General features: G+C 46.1%; 1 protein-coding gene across 16 annotated transcripts in view; it reads right to left on the bottom strand.

Moving 5' to 3' along the window:
• Positions 5,062–21,097, bottom strand: part of HUWE1 (HECT, UBA and WWE domain containing 1, E3 ubiquitin protein ligase) — a 162,358-nt gene continuing 146,322 nt past the window's right edge. For 12 of the 16 annotated variants that reach the window (XM_005673652.3, XM_021080182.1, XM_013986156.2 and 9 more), the window contains 18 exons: positions 19,922–20,468; positions 18,188–18,791; positions 17,261–17,379; positions 16,992–17,148; positions 15,753–15,885; positions 15,275–15,477; positions 14,602–14,729; positions 12,983–13,079; positions 11,194–11,349; positions 10,516–10,761; positions 10,114–10,231; positions 9,359–9,499; positions 8,183–8,470; positions 7,967–8,072; positions 7,441–7,558; positions 6,962–7,143; positions 6,493–6,683; positions 5,066–5,697 (listed from right to left, as the gene is read on the bottom strand). In XM_005673652.3, the coding sequence (XP_005673709.1) occupies positions 5,595–5,697; positions 6,493–6,683; positions 6,962–7,143; positions 7,441–7,558; positions 7,967–8,072; positions 8,183–8,470; positions 9,359–9,499; positions 10,114–10,231; positions 10,516–10,761; positions 11,194–11,349; positions 12,983–13,079; positions 14,602–14,729; positions 15,275–15,477; positions 15,753–15,885; positions 16,992–17,148; positions 17,261–17,379; positions 18,188–18,791; positions 19,922–20,468 (3,637 nt within the window). In that variant the 3' untranslated portion in view covers positions 5,066–5,594. Of the gene's footprint in view, positions 5,698–6,492; positions 6,684–6,961; positions 7,144–7,440; positions 7,559–7,966; positions 8,073–8,182; positions 8,471–9,358; positions 9,500–10,113; positions 10,232–10,515; positions 10,762–11,193; positions 11,350–12,982; positions 13,080–14,601; positions 14,730–15,274; positions 15,478–15,752; positions 15,886–16,991; positions 17,149–17,260; positions 17,380–18,187; positions 18,792–19,921; positions 20,469–21,097 lie in introns of all 16 variants that reach the window. The other 4 variants (XM_021080186.1, XM_021080185.1, XM_013986158.2 and 1 more) reach the window with 2 other exon arrangements.

Below are 21,097 nucleotides of genomic sequence, written 5' to 3' on the forward strand. Positions count from 1 at the left end.
AAGGAAAGGTCAATGGGTACCACCATGCATTGTAGAAATCAGGCACTGGATGAGTTTGTGATAACTGTAGGAGTCTGATGCTAGAAAAAGCTATGCAGAAGGAGTCTGCCAAGCGAGCACACAGGAATCAGGAAGGAATCCTCTTTTCCTCTTGCAATATCTCTCCAGCACCCTCTACTGAGAAAGCTTCAGTGCCAGCTGGCAAAGGAAATATAGTTAAAATACGCTTCATTATCACAGACTAGGCAGAAAGAGTGAATTTGAACTTGAGAAGCAATAGATTGATAACCAGCACACCATGGGTCAAAGAAGAAATCCTAAGAAAAACTAGCAAGTATTTTGAGTGGAATTAAAATGAAAATATAGTGCATCAGGATGTATGGAAAGCAGTCAAAGCAGTACTTAAAAAAGAAAAGTATAGCATTAAATATGTATATTGGAAAAGAATATTCCCAAACCAGTGACCTCAGCTTCTACCTTAAGAAATTACGATAAAAAGAGGAAATCAAACCTAAAGTAAGCAGAAGAAAGAAAATAAAAAGGAGCAGAAATCACTGAGGTAGGAAAAAAAAATAGTAGAGAAAATCGAAGAAACCAATAGCTGGATCTTTGTGAAGGTCATAAAACTGATAAACCTCTAGCAATGTTGATGAGGGAAAAAGGAGAGAAGAGCCAAAAGACTAATAACGGGAGTGGGATTTTGGACAACACTACAGATCCTGTAGAAATTAAGATGACAAAAAGTGATGTTGGAGTTCCTGTTGTGGTGCAGCGGAAACTAATCTAATTAGTATCTATGAGGATGTGGGTTCAATCCCTGGCCTTGCTCAGTGGGTTGGGGATCCGGTATTGCTGTGAGCTTGGATCCTGCTTTGCTGTGGCTGTGTAGGCCGGCAGCTGTAGCTCCAATTTGACTTCTAGCCTGGGAACTTCCAAATGCTGCCTTAAAAAGTAAATAATAACAGGAATTCCCTTCGTGGCTCAGTGGTTAACGAACCTGACTAGGATCCATGAGGATGTGGGTTTGATTCCTGGCCTCGCTTAGTGGGTTAAGGATCTGGTGTTGCCGTGAGCTGTGGTGTAGGTGGCAGACGTGGCTCAGATCCTGAGTTGCTGTGGCTGTGGCGTAGGCAGGTAGCTGTAGCTCCGATTTGACCCCTAGCCTGGGAACTTCCATATGCCGTGGGTACAGCTCAAAAACAAACAACAAATTGGAGTTCTCATCGTGGCTCAGTGGTTGGCAAATCCGACTGGGAACCATGAGGTTGCGGGTTAGATCCCTGGCCCTGCTCAGTGGGTTAAGGATCCAGCTCACAGCTGTGAACTGTGGTGTAGGATGCAGACACAGCTTGGATCTGGCGTTGCTGTTGGCTGTGGTGTAGGCCAGCAGCTGCAGCTCTGATTGGGAACTTCCATATGTCACAGGTATGGCCCTAAAGAGAAAAAAAAAAAAAAAAAAAAAAAAAAAAAAAGGAACCTAGGCACAGAACTTACATCCTTCAAAAAAATTAACTCAGACCCAAATGTAAAATGGAAAACTACAACTCCTAGAGGAAACCATAGGAGAAAAATTTAGATGACTTTCGGTTTGGCAATGACATTTTGTTTGTTTTTTCTTTTTGGCTGAGCCCATGGCATGTAGAAGTTTCTCCAGTCAGGTATGGAACCTGAGAAACACCCCTCACTCCTCCACAGCAATGACAACACCCGATCCTCTTAACCCACTAAGCCACAGGGAAATCCGGGAATGGCTTTTTAGATATATCACCAAATGCATGTTCCATGTAAGAAAGAATTGATAAGCTGGACTTCATTAAAATTAAAAACTTCTGCTCTGTGAAAGGCACTATCAGAATGAAAAGACCAGTTGCAAACTGGTAGAAAATATTTGAAAAAGATGTGTCTGGTAAAGGATTATTAGCTGAAATAAACAAAGAATTCTTAAAACTCAACAGTAAGAAAATGAAAAATCCAATTAAAACATAAGCCCCAAACCTGGGAGTTCCCACTGTGGCTCAGTGGGTTAAGAACCTGATAATGTTTGTGAGGATATGAATTCAATCCCTGGGCTTGCTCAGTGGGTTAAGGATCCAGCGTTGCCGTGAGCCGTGGTGTAGGTTGCAGACGCAGCTTGGATCCCGCGTTGCTGTGGCTCTGGCATAGGCCAGCGGCTACAGCTCCGATTCGACCCCTAGCCTGGGAACCTACATATGCCACGAGAGCGGCCCAAGAAATGACAAAAAGACCAAAAAAAAAAAAATTTGTCCATCTCAAAACATTGTGAAATATCTCACATGTATAAGTTAACCTACATGCTCAGTACCAGCCACCTTAATAAAACAATATAGTTTAAGCCCTCTGGGTAATGTACCTCTTCCCAACTGCATCCTCTTCTGTCCCCCATAGCTTATCCTGAACATTGTGCAGCACTTTGTCATACTCATGCATGGGCTTCCTTACTCTTCGTACATGTGGATGTGGTTTTTCATGTTCCTGGTACATATGTATATAGTATTTTTTGGTAATTTTTAAACAGGTAGGTCTCATAATTTACTGCTGTGTAGGTTTTCATTATATGAATTTATCAGATTATTTTCACTTGGATAATAAATGTTTACATGAATGTTTCGTTCATTATAATCAGGCCTCTTGCTGGACTTACTTTTGAGTTCTTTTTTTTTTCCTTTTTTTTAGGGCCGCATCCATAGGATATGGAATTTTCCAGGCCAGGGGTCAAATTGGAGCTGCGGCTGCCAGCCCACGCCACCCATACCACATCCACATCCACACGGAATCCAAGCCACATCTGCAACTTACACCATAGCTCATGGCAACGCCAGATCCTTAACCCACTGAGCAAGCCCAGGGATCAAACCACATCTTCATGGATACTAGTCGGGTTCATAACCCGCTGAGCCACAATAGTAACTCCTAAGTTCCAATTTTGATTTTCTTGGTTTAGCAAAATAGTTTCTCTTCAACAGCCCCACCTGGTTTCCTACTTTATGGAAACAGTTAGAACTGGTAAAATAGTGTTAATGGTGATCACTGACCACTTGATGCGCTCGCAGTGATGATGGCTGTTGGTCGGAGGCTACCTTATTAAGGTAGTATCTTTACCTTTAAAAGTTATCAGGAATAGCTACTATTAGCAAATGCCTTTGCATCTTTCTCTTTTGATACTCAAGCGACGAATATCACACCATAAGCATATCTTAAAGGCCAATGATGCTTGGTCACATTTGGTTTTTGTGGTATGCCATTGAATTAGATTTATTTCCTTTCAGGATTATTCCATCTGTATTCTCAACTTCCAGTCCTTGCACCTCTTTCAAATTTAAATGACCTATCATTCTTTTCAAAGAACCAGTTCTTAATTTTTATTTCTGCTTACTTATTCTCTCAGGCCACTATCCTGCGTTCAACCATGCCCTATCAACTGGGGCCTCCTGCTGCCTTGACCTAGATTGCATTCCTATCCTTAATTTTCACTGTCACATGGTCTTATGATCCAACCCAAGTGCCCTGACAATAGAAAGCCTTTCCTGATCTCCCAGGCTAGACCAGGTACTTCTCTGGGCTCTCAGAGACCCCTTCCTACATCTGGTCACAGAAATGACCTGTCTCCTCCCTAGAAGAACTAGAAGGTTATAGCAGGGACAGGGTTGATTCACCAGTCTTCTCAGTGGTCAGGAGGGCCAGGAACAGACAAGTGTGAAAAAAAAAAAAAAAAAAAAAAAAAGACTAGCAGCCATTTACATCAGGACCAAGGGATCAAGTTAAGGCCACACATACCACTGTTTTCCTAGATCTACACTTTGGAGCACGGCCAAGAGGAAAATATTTAAGTAGAGCCTCAGAGAATGAGAAAAAACACAAAAAGTGAGTACTACTTGAGATTTTCTTTTTGCTTTTTAGGGCCGCACCCACGGCACATGGAAGTTCCCCAGCTAGAGATTGAATTGGAGCTACAGCTGCCAGCCTACACCAGAGCCATGGGATTCCGAGGTATGTCTGTGACCTACACCACAACTCATGGCAACGCCAGATCCTTATCCCACTGAGCGAGGCCAGGGATCGAACCTGCAACCTCATGGTTCCCAGTTAGGATTTGTCTCTGCTGAGCCACAAAAGGAACTCCAAGGTTATTTTTCTAACTAAACTTTTATTACTTTTTTCTTTGAAGGCTCGAACCAAAGTCCTTTTTTTTTTTTTTTTTTTTTTTTTTTGTCTTTTTGCTATTTCTTTGGGCCGCTCCTGTGGCATATGGAGGTTCCCAGGCTAGGGTCGAATTGGAGCCGCAGCCACTGGCCTACGCCAGAGCCACAGAAACGCGGGATCCGAGCCGCGTCTGCAACCTACACCACAGCTCACGGCAACGCCGGATCGTCAACCCACTGAGCAAGGGCAGGGACCAAACCCGCAACCTCATGGTTCCTAGTCGGATTTGTTAACCACTGCGCCATGACGGGAACTCCTCAAACCAAAGTCCTTAGATCAACTTTAAGTGCTGGATGGAGAAAAACAAGAGACTGCTGGGTGATCTGTGAACAGACTGGCAGAGAAACAGATGATGAAACAGAAAGGATGGGAAAACTGTTCTGAGGAGCAGAACAGTTAAATTAATTGCTCACTGAAATTTGTTAGAAATAAATGAAAACATTAATAAATGAAACCAAAATTTTAAACTCAGCTCCAGACTTGAGACCTTTATAAATGCTCACCAAATAGAACCTTTCAGTTGAGTGATTTCTCAGAATCTTCCTTAAAACCTGCTAGTTTGTTCCCCTAGAGCAAGGTGATGCTTTGTTCTTGGCTGCAATCTCTTAATACCATCACCACCCTCAAGTGCAAGTGCAAATCCCATTCTGAAAAAGCAGATTCCTCCAGTTTCTAGTGGCTGCTGATCTGATTGTGGGGAAAATGACTCTGAAGGAGGATGCACCAGTGTGGTGACAAAAGACTATTGTGGAGAGTCCATTTGGATCTGTTCTCCAGCCATCTAGCATGTGCTCAAGCAGTGTTTCTTTTTAAACTTGAAAAAAACTCCATTGTGAAAAGTGAGTTATGAAGAGTGCGCTTTATTTGAAACCTCCACAACACAGACGCCAATCTTGTCTCGCATTGAATCATTAGCTGTGCACATCAACACATTCCAAGCACAAATTAAGAAATGCAAACAGAACAAAAAAATATATATATATATAATTTTTCCCCTATCCAAAGGTTTCAAGTCTCAATGCAGCAAATCCTTCTGAACACAGAATCTGAGGAGCACACTGTTCAAACAGTTGGGACAAACAGGTCCCTGCAAAGGCTACTGCCTTTTTAACACATGGGGTGGGGGGATCATGGACGGCATGGAACGGGGAGAGGAAGTGAAGAAAAGGGAGAAGGAGAGAGAAATGAACAGGAAAGGGGGAACGGGTATGCTCTGGGGAAAACTGGGTAGCTGGGACACACACATGGTGAGTTGGTGGATTTCATTTATTGGTTTTTGACATTTTCTTTCTGGTTCTTTTTTTTGTTTCCACTTCCCCCCTTTCCAGGTCCAACAATGGTAGAAAAACCCCATAGTAGTGGGCAGGGCCTTATTAGGCCAGCCCAAAGCCTTCAGAGCACTCCTGGATGGCCAATAGTAGCATGTGGCGGAGCTTCTCAAAGCTCTCATAGGCAGGCAGGTCCAGCTGATTAAAACTAGGGAAGGAAGAAAGACCAGTCTGTGACAAAAGATGACAACCAAATCCCTGTGTTCCCATGGTTCCCACTTGATTTCTGCTCATTAACTCCTAATCTTGTCCTAGCCCTGCCTACCCTCCTCTAATCTGGTCCCAATATTGACCACCAGGCACCTAAAGCATAAATCTGACCCTGCCACTCCACCTTAAACACTGTGGCCCAACATGAAAGCTCCAAGGAGGCATTCAGGATCATTGGTCACCTCTGTCAAGTTCTTTAGCATTCTGCTCCCTGCAACTCCTTGTTCAGGCCATGCTAAGCCCTGGAATACACTCTGCTCTCAACGTGGCAGTGTTTACCTGCAATGTTTCCCTAGCCTCACTAGGAGTCTGGGCCAGCTTCTCATCTCAAACATAATTTTTGCCACAAAAATCACTAAATTGTGAACTACATCAGGTCCAGGGTAGCCAGAACCAGATTTGGGTTCCTGACCATGGGGCGGGGCCTAGAAGTGACAAATATGTAAGTTTAATCCAAACACCAAAAAGGAGGAGTTCCTGTCATGGCTCAGCGGTAACAAATCTGATGAGTATCCATGAGGATGTGGGTTCAATCCCTGGCCTTCCTCAGTGGGTTAAGGATTAGGTAATCGCTGTGGCTGTGGTGTAAGCCAGCAGCTATGGTTCCAATTCCCTAGCCTGGGAACTTCCACATGCCGTGGGCATGGCCATTAAAAAAAGAGAGAGAGAAAGAGAGAGAGAGAGAGAGAGAGAGAGAGAGAGAGAGAGAACAAACCCTTCATCTAAATCTTACCATGTGTGAGCTGAAGGCAGGCGGTCTGTGGACCTGTCATCTCGATGGATCTGAAACTTCTGAATGCCATTCATGCCTTCAAGGGCAGCAAAACCCTGCAGGGGCACCTTGGAAGTGCCCGTGACAAATTGGAGGAACTTGGCACGGTCAGCTTGATCAAAAGAACGCAATGCTCTCCAAAACCACTGGATCTGCAGGAATGGAGACAAGAACCCAGCATTAGGTAGAAAGCTTCTGGAAGAAAGAGGGATGGGATTTAGAATGTTAGGCAAGTCTCTTCTGTGAGACAGGTTTCAGTTTCTCCATTCATTAGATGACCAACGACATCACCTGAAAATACTCCAGAAGAGTAAAGAGTTAGGTACAGAAACACATAAAACTCCCTTCCCATAAGAGTAATGGTTTTATTTGGTGTCATACAAACGAGCACTGCTTAAGGATACAGGGAAGGATGCCAGCAGCAGCTCACCTGAATAGAGTTGGACTGGTACTTGTGGTATTCAGTGTTGGATTTCAAATCGTCAATGTCAATTGTAGGCAGTCCTGATATAAGCAGTTCTAACTCCTGCTCAGTGAAGATGGAAATGAGGCGCTTTGGAATGATCTCATAGAAGCCTTCTAAGAAAGCTGCCAGCTGTTTGCGGATGGCTCCTGGAGAGAGAACCAACAAGCCATGTGGCATCTGAACTTGAGCAACTGTTAGAGGTCAGAGATTCCCAACCTGGCAGGATGCTGACTGATCTGCCTACCTCACCTACCACTCTGTTTCTAGGCCCTCGTATGAGGGTGGATGAAGGGAAATATTTTTGGTCAGGTTTTTGGACTCCATTTATGCAAGGCATTTGTGGCTGGCATAGGGGAAGAGAAGAAACAATGTCTGTGAAATGAGTAAGGCCTGAGGTCTTCCCATATTGAGCAACTAGGGGGTCTAAGGGACATTTCCCCTACCTGTCATTCTCATCTGGCACACCAGGTGTACATACTCCTTCTTATTCTCCTCTGTTACCAAGATGTTGGCCCCATTGGGTTTGAGGTCACGAACTTCACAGACTCCAAACTCTTGGACCTAGAATATCCAAAACGCCAGTAATATGAATCAGGTTTGGTCTAGGATGGGACTTAACATAGATACCTGGGAACATACCCTAAACTCTTAACTATATCCTAGGCAGAGCGATGGCATAAGGTCATTAAAAATAGTGACTTTTCTCATGAGCTCATAACCCCCTAATAGGGAAAGGCCAAGGGTTTGGTCCTAAAATGCATAAAGGCCAACAGTAAGGAAACTGTCAGTAGTAAAAGGGCACAGCTAACACAAAACACAACACGATCTATGGAAAACAGTTTGGGGTGAGAGCAGTCTTTTTAAAAATTTTCACTTGTATTTACTTGTATAATTTTTCTACAGTGAACTATCTTTGGGGATGAACCTAGACTAGCTGGGATATGCTATGGTCAGGATCTCCTGACCTACCTCAGTGCTGAAGGTGAGGTCATAGCCTAGTGTGGAGACATCATTTTCCAGCAGATAAACCAGGCCCTGGTAGAAGTGGTAATCTTCGCTCTCCATATCTGTATATCTAGATAGACACAATTAGGGTCATCAGTTGGGGTGGAGAAGCAGCCTATATGTATGGGACACAAAAAAAGGACCAGATTTCTGGGACTCAGGGTTTTGTTGTATCCTCACCTGACAGACTTGCCCAAGATGTGTTTGTAGAAGGACCGAGTGAAGTAGCACTCCAGAAGGCGGTTGTCATATACAGCTTTGGCCACAATGCGTCCAACAAACTTGAAGTAGCTGAGGTGGTTGGGGTTGCAGTGGGAAGATGGATTGATGGTGTAGGTGACCCGATCACCAGGTGAGGTACGGAACAAGGCATACATAGGGTTAAACATCTCCCGAGAGATGATCATATACCACTCCCGCAGGAGCCCTCCAGCATCCTGCCCTTCTTCTCCTTCAAACACTATATACCTGGATAAGAGAGAAGAAACAGATGTGCAAAAAGCGTAGGACATATCATGCTTTTGTACAGCATGGTCCAAGTGAGTAAGTGATTGAGTGAAGCAGTGGCTAGGGGAGTACCGTGCCAGGGGAGCCTGGAGGACAGGTGGGGATCTGGGACAAAAAGGGGCATTGCTGATGGAAGAGATGTCCTGAAGTATCAGTAAAGGCTCACTGATATTCCAGAACACAACAGGAAAGGTATGAAAGCATAATAAGGCCTCCCTTAGGGAAAGCAAGAAGAGGAGTCATCAAGTGGTATCAGAGAAAGCTGAGCTCAGAGTATTGACATCTCTAAGGATTTGGTGGTGGAGTAGGGTTTATCTCGTCTTGGAAGCCTCTCTTGACTCCCTGTGGGATAACATGGATGGTAAGCCCATGCCACAAGGGAAGGGTGGAATCTAAGTTCCTGAGTTCAAGAGCCTCAAACTATTTCAGTAGGTCTTACCATCTCATTGGCTCCCATGACATGCGGTATTGCAAACTACATTATCTCCTCTGGGTGGCATCAGAATCACTAGTGAGTCATTACCAACTTGTTAGGGGTCCCCCTCAACCTAGGATACCATTTGCTCAGCAGGTTTCCTGTTTCTGGTGTAACAATGGAGAAAGCTCTCTTTGCAAAGCCATCAGGTGTACCTTTGTAAATGCCAAATATTCTGTCCAGGAATTACTGCATAGCTCAGCCCAGGAACCAGTTGGCTCAGTGATTAAGCCAGATTCCTATTAGGATTCCTACTGGTGAGGGCAGCACCCCTCTAAGTTCTCCTGTACATCTGGGCCCTGAGTAAGACTTTACCGCCATGTAGGAGGGTCCCAACCCTCTCATCCCATCTATTTTCTGCTCTGGCCTCTTACAATCGATTCTTCATTTCTTCAGGGGATTTCCGGTGCAGCTCACGATAGGAGTCTTCAAACACATGGTCACGGCGGACGTGCACAGCCATGTCCTCTTTCCGGAGCCCCTCATCCAAACGCTCCAGCTCTTGGCGGAAATATCTGGAGATAGGAAAGGAAAGAAAATAAGGTTAGGAGTGACAGGTGCCTGATTATGATGAAGACCCACAGTGATGTTCCCCAAATCCTCCAGACACTTTTGACTCCTGCTCCCCACCTGTTCCCCTAGGGAAATGCCCCCTATCTGGTAGAGTCAGGTCATTCACTATCAACTCTAATTTTTTCCCATCTCCAATAAATAGGGCCCTCAGACATTATGGCATAGAGTTTCTGTAACAACAGGGTAATTAAGTATACGTAGGTGCACAGGAAGGAAGAGAATAAAAATGACAGGGGTGCTGTGGAGCCCTCCCCCACGCCCTGCTGTAAGTATACTATAGCTACCTGTACCTCCTGATTACCCCAAAGGATGGACTGGGACTTTAGAAATGATGTGGTTAAACAAAAGCTTGCATTTCTCTGATGAAGAATGGAGACTGGGCTGGAGAAGGCCAAGGAGTCTTTAGGTGGCACAATGAGTCTCTTCTCCCTGCCCAGCACCATTCCAAGGGCTGCCACCAAGGGAATTTTCCTTCCCTAAAAACACTACCCCAGAAGGAATTCTGGTTCCTTTCTGGGAGGGGGGAGGCCATTCCCCCAATGAATAGGGCACATACTTGCGCTTGACATCAAAGTCGAGGACACGAATGTAGTCTACCAGGACAGCAAAAGGCCCATCAGCAAGGTGCGTGGTAGACTGCCGTAGGATCTGGTTTAACACAGTGCGATGAGTCTCTGAGGGGAAAAAGGACAGCAGGAATCAGCACATCATGGGTCCTGGAAGAATGGATGACAGCCAACCAGCCGGTAACTCTTTTCCTCATTTCAGAGGAAAAAAGTAGTGTGGCACACAAGGACTTCCAGTCCCAGTCCCTACCTCACTAGCCTCACTTTCCAACATACATATCCCCTCCCTCCCTCTTTCTCACCCTGCAAATCAGATAAGAACAAAGTGTATGAAATGACCCTGTAGGAGAAATGAAGCCTTCTACATTTGAGGGCCTAAGAATTCCCTGTACCTGCAAAGCGAAGAAACTTCTGTGTATCAGGGGGCAGGCTTGAGGAGATGTGCATAGACGAGGGCTCCCGGGAGAAGAATGGGTCAAGGGAGGAAGGAGTGGCTGGGGTTAAGGGGGCAGGGGAGAGTGGAGGAGGCTCGTCCTTGATATGTGCCAGCTGGCTCTCACGGGTGTCTCGGATAGGAGGCTTGCTCTCCCGCTCTGTGGCATGGACCAGAAAGAAGGCCTCAACAGCAGGCTGTAGCACTGAGGATAGGATTGAAAGGAAAGTGACATTTTACTTTATAAACTTCAACATACAAACCTCTTCACCTTCACAATCAAATTTCAAAAGTACTATATGAAAAAACAACAAAAACCTGCAGGAGAAATATAATGGTACCAAAGAAAAATGAAGCCACAGATGAAGTCAGAGCTTCCCAAAAAAAAAAAAAAAAAAAAAAAGGGATAGGCAAAGAGTTATAGATTCCCCAGGTCTAAACAGTAAAAGAAACCAGCTAAAAAGAGAAGGCAAAGTTTTCTGATGCTGATTTCAGAGGGAAAAAAAAGTTTCTTTGAACTCTCACTATGGAGACACTGAGGGAGAGGAGTAATCTGGAAGGAAGAAAATTAAGTTGGCAGAAAGGGCCTCAGAGCAGATCAGTGGGTTGGGACCTGGGCCCTGTGGCCACAACTCACCTAGAACTGCATGTTGGTCATGAGATTCCTCCAGCTCCTTTAGACACTCTCCCAGCATGTCCCAGAGCTCATCCAGGCTCAGCTGCTCACTGAGCAGGGGTAACTCAGGTGGCCTCTCCTCCTTTTCCTTCTCCCCCTGTGGAGTTCCATCTGAGCCTAGAGGGCACACAGAGGAGATATTCAGGAAGCCCTTGAGGCTTTTCCTTCATTCACATCAAATGCACAGGCCATCAGACAAATGAGTAAACTAGTCTACTGGCCACTGAGTAACATATGAAAGCAAGCTCTAGTCCTAGACTGGATGGTATTTAAATTTACATTGAATAAAATTAATACAAGAAAAAGTTTGTTTAGTTATTTACACTAGACACTTTTCAAGTGTTCAATAGCTATCTGTGGCTAATGGCTATTGCAAGGAAATTCTACCAGACAGCGCTGGTCTTCTCATTGCCTTATTAGCTCCCACAGAAACTAAGGGTCATTAAATGGTTTAATGTATTTTTAAAAAGGGGGAGTTCCTGTTGTGGCTCAGGGGAAACAGCCCGACTAGTATCCATGAGGACGCAGGTTTGATCCCTGGCCTCACTCAGTGGGTTAAGGATCCAGTGTTGCCATGAACTGTGGTGTAGGTCATAGATGCAGCTCGGATCCCTTGTTGCTGTGGCTGTAGTGTAGGCCGGCAGCTGCAGCCCCAATTTGACCCCTAGCCTGGGAACTTCCACACGCTGCCAGTGTGGCCCTAAAAAACGAAAAAACTGGAGTTCCCGTTGTGGCGTAGTGGTTAACGAATCCGATTAGGAACCAATGAGGTTGCGGGTTCGGTCCCTGCCCTTGCTCAGTGGGTTAACGATCCGGCGTTGCCGTGAGCTGTAGTGTAGGTTGCAGACACGGCTTGGATCCCGAGCTGCTGTGTCTCTGGCATAGGCCGACGGCTACAGTTCTGATTGGACCCCTAGCCTGGGAACCTCCATATGCCGCGGGAGCGGTCCAAGAAATAGCAAAAAGACAAAAAACAAAACAAAACACAAAACCCAAAAAACCCAAAGTATTCTTTTTTTTTTTTTGGTCTTTTGTCTTGTCGTTGTTGCTATTTCTTGGGCCGCTCCCGCGGCATATGGAGGTTCCCAGGCTAGGGGTCCAATCGGAGCTGTAGCCACCGGCCTACGCCAGAGCCACAGCAACGTGGGATCCGAGCCGTGTCTGCAACCTACACCACAGCTCACGGCAACGCCGGATCGTTAACCCACTGAGCAAGGGCAGGGACCGAACCCGCAACCTCATGGTTCCTAGGCGGATTCGTTAACCACTGCGCCACGACGGGAACTCCCCCAAAGTATTCCATATGAAGTTAACCTTGAGAAGTGCTGCTAATGATAGCACCTGGGTGCTAGCTACTGCTCTAAGTGCTACACACACACACACAAACTTATTTAACTCTACGAACATCCCTATTTTAAACAAGGAAACAGAGAAGTTTGCCTCAGGTCCCAGAGATAGTAAATGGGGAGACAAGACTCAAATGCTGTCTCCACACATAATATCGTATCATAGATTTTTTTTTTAAACTACAGAAATTGCAATGTGTGCTATAATTCTCCGACGAGGACTGGTGGTGATGGTTAGTGATCTTAGTTGATTGGTATGTGCCTATCAACATACAGAAACCAGGGTTCAGAACACAGTGGAAAACACTGAGCTTATGTATGTGGAAAGCAGGGGATCTAGCAGCCATTCCATGAGGACTGACTCTCCCTTTTTTGTTGGGTTGGAAATGGGAAGTAGTACTGACCAATGGACTGAGTATCTTGAGCACTGGGAGATGGCTGGTCCACATCCATGGGTGACTCCTCCCTTCGAACAGATGCTTCTGACTGGCTTGACTCCGACTGGATAAAAGGGAGACAAAGTCACATAAAGGTGCAACTCTGTTTTCCTTAGGGACAGGCTAGAGACTGCTCTATAATTTCTCATACATCATAAGCTTGGAAAGAAGCCTCCCATACAGAAAAAAGTTTCCCTAGGAAGCTCTCTAGGACAAAAGAATGGCCTTCCTATGTCCTTTGTGGTCCTCCACCCTGAGCTAGCAAGCTTTTCCAAAGAGCTTTCTGAATGCCCACATTTGCCTCTACTCCAGGCCTGGGTCTAGTCAGGCACCAGCCTCCTGGATACAGACTTTAAGACTTCTAGGGACAGTTTACATATGAATATATGTGTGTGTGTGTATATACGCACACACACAATCTATCTATCTATATATATACACACACACATCCCTCATACACATGGGCAGAAGGTAGGTTTGCTCGTTCCTGTTTGCTCACAAAAGGGGAAATGAAGGGAACTAGTGAAACCTTTGATGGGTTGGATTTAAAAAGCCAACATCTGGAGTTCTCCTCGTGGCACAGCGGAAACAAATCCGACTGGGAACCAGAGGTTGCAGGTTCGATCCCTGGCCTTGCCCAGTGGGTTAGGCATCCGGCGTTGCTGTGGCTCTGGCATAGGCCGGCAGCTGTAGCTCCCATTAGACCCCTAGCCTGGGAACCTCCATATGCCGCAGGTATGGCCCTAAAAAGAAAAAAGCCAAAAAGCCACCATCTGTCCTAGCAGGTGTGGGAAAAGACTGGGCAGGAAATATACTGCAGAATAGTTCTCTATTGTTTCCTTCTACCTTGTTGGAGCCACAGCCCTCAAATTCTAGGCTGTTCCCAGCATGCTCAATGAAATGACACTGTGTAAGAGTAATTAGATATAAAGGAAAAACAGGCCGCAGGGTACATTTCTATCTCGGATCTTGGGAAGGTGACTTGCATTGTTACGCAAAGATAGGAAAACAGTAAGTGCCATAGCATACACACAAGATGCCAGGCTTTTCTTACGGCCACTCTGCACTGCGATTCCAATAATGAACTGGCTACCTAGGAACTTGAAGGCTTTCTCCTAAAAGTGCCTGAGTGTCTGGGTGCCAAGGGAGTATGAATAGAGGCAGAGACCAGGGTGGAGGGACCAGGCAAAGTAAGAAGAGGCTATATGGAATATGGGCCAAGTTTGGGTGAGTTCCAAGGGCAGGATCCCTGACATGTCTCTGATGTAGTTGTATTGTTCCGTAAGACTGGAAAATCTTTATCCCATATCCCCTTAGAACCCAGACACTTAGCATTATGCAGTCTGCAAAAGCGCCACTGCTGACTGGATAGCTGGGAGTGAAGTATGATGGCCAAGCTTTAAATCAAACCAAACCAACAAACAGTAACGAAAGCACCAAGAGAAAGTAACCCTATTGTCCAGAAGCATTCATACAGCAAACTTAATGCAAAAGCATACAAGGTAAGGGCAATGAAACCCCACTGATGATGTGGTGGGGGAGGGAGGAGAGACAAATGAATGAGGGGCCACAGGCATCATGCTAACCGTTGCTGCTTGTTGCTGTCTCCGCGCCCTTTGACCCTCACGTACCATTTGTATAATGGCATCAGCCTCAGCCTCCAGCTGCCGAACAGCTGCCTGGATGCTGCTAGCTGAGCCTAAACCGGAGGAACCTGGGAGAAAGAAAAAAGAAGGTAAGATGTAAACTGTAGAAAAAGGGAATGCTCAATATTCTCTCTCCCATCTCCTGGGCTGCCACAGGGCATCTGGCTGAGGTCTTTGAGCTTTAGCTCAGGTAGCCTCAGAGTGCTCATCACCAGGCACTAAGAGCTACCGTCACAGATAAGGATAGGAGACACGGGGCTAGACAGATGGATGGTGGCAGGTGAGAGGGCTCTGTGGAACGGGGGGAAGACATAGCATTTGGCAGGCCATGGCTGAGGCAACATGGCTATAAAGTTTTAGCCAGGAGTGATCAAGGAAGCAGAAAGGAGGCATACTCAGTAAGTTAAATCTTGTTCACCAAAAGACAGTGAAATTTCCTACGTAGACGGCTTGAGTGAGATACAGAATGCAGCCACCAACATTTTAAGAAAGGATCATCACTTCCTTTTGAAAAAGTCAAACAGGAAGGAGACATGACATTAAGTCTTGTCCTCCAGGGTCTTGTTTTTCTACCACCAACCCTGCCCCTCAACTGGATACCCCAGTTCCATACCTAGCCTGCCTGTCTGCTTGGCTTTCTTGTTTGCTCGGCGTGTGTCGTCCCGGAGCTGGATGATGACCTGCAGTACCCTCAAGAAGAACTTCTGAGTAGATGTCTTGGATGTCAACATGGACATAGAAGGCAGCTGGAGCTCCCGACCACCCAAAGGTCGCTTCTGAGATGCCACGATTACCACATTCTCAGCCATGTCAAACCTGGATAGTGTAGAGGTGGCTTGCATATACTGTGTGTGTTTAGAGCATCAAAGCATAAACACCCAGCGCAATCAAGGCTTTCTGGTGTTAACCAGAGGGATAAGGAATTTCAGGAGAAACTCACACAAGCAGAAAAACAGGGTCAAGTGTATATGGGACAGAAAGAAAATCTGCCCAGAGAGGGGGGAAAAATAATAACCAGGAAACCAGTAGGAGCAACTTTTTAGAATGTCCCAGATCCCAGCCCCATAGCCAAATGGGCAGCTGCTCCCTACCTGCTCTGCATTTTGCCTTTCAACTTGGTGGTCTGTGGCTGCTCCTCAGGCAAGCCATCAGGAGAGAGGGTCTCACACTGGGCTCGCCGCTGCTGTTCCAGATTGTATTCCCGTAGCTCAGCCAGAAGGGTTCCTGGGTAGGCAGAGAAGCCAGCAAGTGTTCAGAGACTTCTCTAATGAAGCAGCTAAAAGCCAAACCTTTCCAAGAAACCTTCCTAGACCATCCTCTTTGCTCAGGTGTAGACAACCTGGAGTAAACAGGAATTTTGCTCTGTTCACTTTACCATATGTGCTCCTGGATCAACTGTTCAGGGACCACTGGCTCACCTGGCCTCTAGAATTTGTTCAATCTAAATATAGCTCAGTGCAGAGGGGAAAATAGTATCTCTCTTGAAGCCTGTATAATTCTTGAACTTCTGAGTTTTTTGTGGTAATCTGAGAAAAACTGTTTAACCTCTCTCCCAATTTGCTCATGTATCTTATTAATGGGCCTGATACTGCCTAATTTCAGAAGGATGTCTTGAGAATTAGGAGATAACTGTCTAGTAGAGTGATAGGACACTGCCTGGCCCATGGATACTGAATAAATGGTGGCAGTCAAGAAATGCCAGAGTCCTCTTCTGGAAGAACTTCGTAATTTTCATACAACAAAGAATACCCTAGGTCACCCTAACTCTCATATCATCTCAACCTCCAGGGATGTTTGTGAGGAGGTAACTTAAGCAGTTAGCTGAGACCTAGGGAGACCCATGACTGGGACAGGGGTAGGAAAAAGCCAAGAGAATCTTTAGGCTGAAAACAAATCTGGCTTTGCTCTTTGATTCGATGACTCTGTTACCCCGGGTTTTAGTTTTCTTCTTGATAAAGCAGGAAGAAGACTGAAACCAGATGCTTTGTAAGTGTTCTCAGAATTTTTGTACCCTCAAAACTGCACAAAGGCAGAGGTTGTTATTCTGACTCTCAATTCCTGAGCCTAAATGTAGTGCAGATGCATGTAGTGGATCTGCCTCAACAGGCTCATCATGTGCCTTTTATGAGTGTCCAGAATGGAAAAGCAACCCTGGCCCTATGGGTGCTCATTTTCCTTCACTAAGCATCAGATGAGAGTGCATGGGGGCTGTGCTACAACAGCATAGCTGAGTTCAATTAAGCCGGGGGGTTCAGGGAAGGCTTCCATAAAGAGGTTAACACCTAAGTGGAAGGTTTTAGAAAGATAGGGTGCTTTATTCCTATTATTACCTATCTGTTTGCAAAGGGTATAACCCAGATGGCGGGCTCCATTTAGTAGCAGCTTCAAAACAGTGTCCCGGGTTCCAGGGTCCCCCCGAGAGAGCTGCAGTAATACATTGGCTGCATCTTCTAGGCCCTCTTCAGAACAAGAGTGGGATGTCAACACCTGGGAAAAACAAGGGAGATGGGGTAAGCCCCAACATGTGAACTAAAACATTATCCACCCCAGTTAACCCTTTCTCCCCCAACCTTGGAAGGTCAGAAGAATTTGGACTTACCTCCACAGAGAGCTGGAGCTGGTTTTCAGTGAGGCCAGAGGATACCATTTTAAAGTCTGTGCTGCTGCTACCCATATCACCCACCTTTGCTGGAGATTTGCTGGCCTTAGTAGTAGAAGCTTTGAGGAAACACAAAGAACACTGTAAGCCTCTGAAACCTGCATGTCAGAGACTTCAGTGGTAAAGCCAAGGAATCACTGTACTGTTCAGGGCTTCAAAATGGAAAAGTAGTGAAAATGATAGCCAAATCCAAATGACTTCAGATGCCAAGGACTCTTATGACTACCTTCTAAAGTGACAAAGAATCCTAGACATTTTTCTCAACTGTTCTACCATCACCCTCAGAAAGCCCCCTCCAAAATCTGTTCCTTCCAATGATGTTTACTAGTCTGTTACAGAGCTCAGTCCACTTGCTTCCTGGGATTACCTGGCCATTCCATTTTACCCTAATTCATATTGTATCCTGCCTGCTCTTAACTGTTTGCTGAGAACTGGCTTCTTGAACCAGGTTAGAAAGTTTGGGAAGTCTTTGAAAACAGGGACTTTCCTCCTTTTGGTGCTTAGCCTAGGGGAAGCCACATTCAGCGAATGCCTTCTGTTCTTCACAGGAGTGGAAAGGAGGGAGGGAGGGAGAGGGAAGAATGGGGGCGGGGGGAGGGAGGGAGAAAAAGAAGGAGGAAAGGAAGATAGAGTATGTGTGTTCATGTGTATGGGTATGTGGAGGTGGGGGGGAAGGGAGAGGAGGAAAGGAGGGGAAGAGGGAAGACAGAGGAACTTGGGCCAATGAGGATGAGAATGAACATGTTTGGCTCTCACAAACACAAACCAAGCCGATTGCTATCATTTAGGGAGGAATACTGGGATGCAGGAGTGGGGGAGTGAGGTAGGTGTACACACCCCAAATTCCCAGCTTACATCCACACTTACTTGAAACAGTAGTGGTAGCAGTCGTGGGGGTAGTCACTGTGGTCGAAGCGGCTACGGCAATGGTGGATATAGCCGTGGCAGCAACCAGGGCTGGAGCAGAAGTGACAGGGGTGGTTGCAGCAGGGGGAGTGGGCGTGCTGGAGGCAGCAGTGGTAGTGGTAGTAGATGTGGTTGAGGTGGCAACAGTGGTGGAAGAAGCACTGCTGCCAGAATTAGCCTGTGCTTCCGACACTTTGTTTTCTGGGAGAGCAATTGAGATGAGAGAAAGGAGTCTGAGGAGTTTCTCGGTTAAGAGAGAGCTCCGGCGGATGACTGGGTGTGACAACATGTTCATGAGCTGCCCCAATGGAGAGGCCTCAAGGCTGTAGGGGGAGGTTTCCCCCTCACCACCAGCGCTCACTGGCACTGACTTCACGGAGTTCTTGCCTTTCCGGCTGACATTCATGTTGTCCAGTTTTACCAATAAGTCCCAGAAGTCTGTGCAAATGCCACTGCTGGTGGACTGTGAAGAGCATGGGCTGCAGGCCTGCTTACTACCCCTCTCCCGATCACTCTCACAGTTTGTTTCTTTGGTCCGCTGCTGTGTGAAGTGGCTGGGAAACACCTGCCGGGAAAAGAAGGATGGGCTTGGTCTAGGAGGTCTACATAGAAAATGTCTTCCTGACAAGTAAAGACAACTGGCACCTAGATGTAACACAGGAGTTTTATCCAACTGATGTTGTGAAGCAGCCTAGAGAAATGAACAAAAGCTTGGTAGGGAGGAGTTCCTGCTGTAGCACAGCAGGATCAGTGGCATCCTGGGAGTGCTGGGACGCAGGTTTGATTCCCAGCCTGGCACAGTGGGTTAAGGATCTGGTGCTGCCACAGTTGCAGCTTAGGTTGCAACCGCAGCTTAGATGTGATCCCTGGCCTGGAAACTCCATACATTGCAGGGTGGGAAAGAAACAGAAAGAGAGAGAGAGAGAAAGAAAGAAAAAGAAAAGCTTTGGAGAGACACAGATGATTAGCAAACTCTTCTAAAAAATTTTTTTTTTTTGCTTTTTAGGGCTGCGCCCATGGCATATGGAAAAGACCAGGCTGGGGATGCATCAGAGCTGTAGCTGCTAGCCTATGCCACTGCCACAACTCAGGATCTAAGCCTTGTCTGTGACCTACACCACAGCTCATGGTAACACTGGATCCCCAACCCAGAGACAAGGGATCGAACACGCATCCTCATGAATACTAGTCAGACTTGTTTCTGCTGTGATGCAATGGGAACACTGATTAGCAAACTCTTTCTGAGCATCCATCTCCATACTTATAAAATGGGAGGCTACCTATACTGCTGTGCAAAACTGTTGAGATTAGAGATAATTTGCATAGTGCCTGGTACAAGGTAATCCCTCAACAAATGGGAGCAAAATTATTAGAAAAAAGACTAAACTAAGTTCCAACCAGCTTCATCACTTATTAGTCACATGACAAAACTAAAAATTTTTGAATCCCAGCTTCTTCATCTGTAAAATGGGAACCATACAGACTGCTGAGGGTTGTTCTGAGGACTGAATGAGATTATGCATAAAAATCATAAAGAGTGAAGATAAAGAACCCCACAAAGTTATTTACTACACAATTTCCCAGAAGCAATACAGGCCTCAGTACCAACAGTGAAGACTTGTTAGCTCCCCCAGAGTTCAGATTTCACCTAGTAACTGATACCCCTCTTCTATCTCTAGGAGTTGGGTTCCTCACCTTGGCCAGTTGAATGAGTGTGTCCAGAACATGTCTGCAGACAACAGGAGCAGCCTGAGGATGGATGTGGACAGTGGAGCCACTGCTTGCATGCTTCTCAGTATGTTTGCGCCCTCCTGAACGCTGAATCTGGAATATATTAGTCCTGCAGCCTAGGGCTGCATCCATGGATACTGAGAGCCAGGAAAGCTGGTTGGAGCTCTTAGATTCCATTTTGTGTAGTAGGTCCAGGGGCCGGTTCTCATGGCTGCTTGACCCACAGCTCTTGCTTGACTTTTTGCCCTTTTCCTCACTTGAGGACAGCTTGGGTGTTTCAATGCATAGCTCACTCTCACTGCTGCGTTGCAAGATGGAGAGGAGGCTGCGGATGACCCAGTGGCGGGTCTGGGCATGGTAGCAGAGATTTCTCAGTACTCGGTGCAGACGGCTAGTATTGAGCTTTGGCTCATCCACAAAAAGCAGTACCAGAAGACAAGACAGGGCTTCGTGATCCAGGAGGAGCCGTCCCCGGAGGCGTAGGAGAGTATCCACGTTACTGCCAGACGGCCTGGAACAGTGCATGGTTTCTGGGTAACACTTTGGCTAGAGCTCTGGGATTAGGCACAGGCTTAAGGGAGGGGGATGAACTGGATACCTCCCAGGAATCTCAAGAAGGGAGGGTGTCCAGTCCAAGGACTCTAAATGGTAACAAGAGTTGCCCCCTCGAGTGCTTACTACGTACCAGTCACTTTACAACATGTATAACAGCTTCCTCACAGGGCTACTGTAAAGATTAGAGAACCCAATTGTGAAAGGAAGAGCAAGAGGCTCAGATAGGTTAACTGACTTGCCCTACATCACACATTCCAGCCTAAGTCTGTATCATCAACTGTTAAAATTGGACTGTCCCTAGAGTCTTAGGAGATAATGCTTATTTCAGCCTTCTTTAGACTACCAGGAGATTGCCTGCTGTATAGAGTGATTACTCCCTTCACATTTTGGCATGGTCCACTCTGGCCTGGTTAGTAATAAATTCTCTACTTCTGCAGCCTAGATGTTATATTCTCAAGGCAAGCAGCTCACTCTTCTCCTATGTGCATGGGAGGCAGGTGGCTTTTCTTGCTGTAACCACAGCTACTGCCTGCTACCTTACTTTGGGATTATGGTCTACAGTAGCTACACTAACCCAAAAGTGTG

Source organism: Sus scrofa, chromosome X, assembly GCF_000003025.6.
Source record: "Sus scrofa isolate TJ Tabasco breed Duroc chromosome X, Sscrofa11.1, whole genome shotgun sequence".
Taxonomy (NCBI): domain Eukaryota; kingdom Metazoa; phylum Chordata; class Mammalia; order Artiodactyla; family Suidae; genus Sus; species Sus scrofa.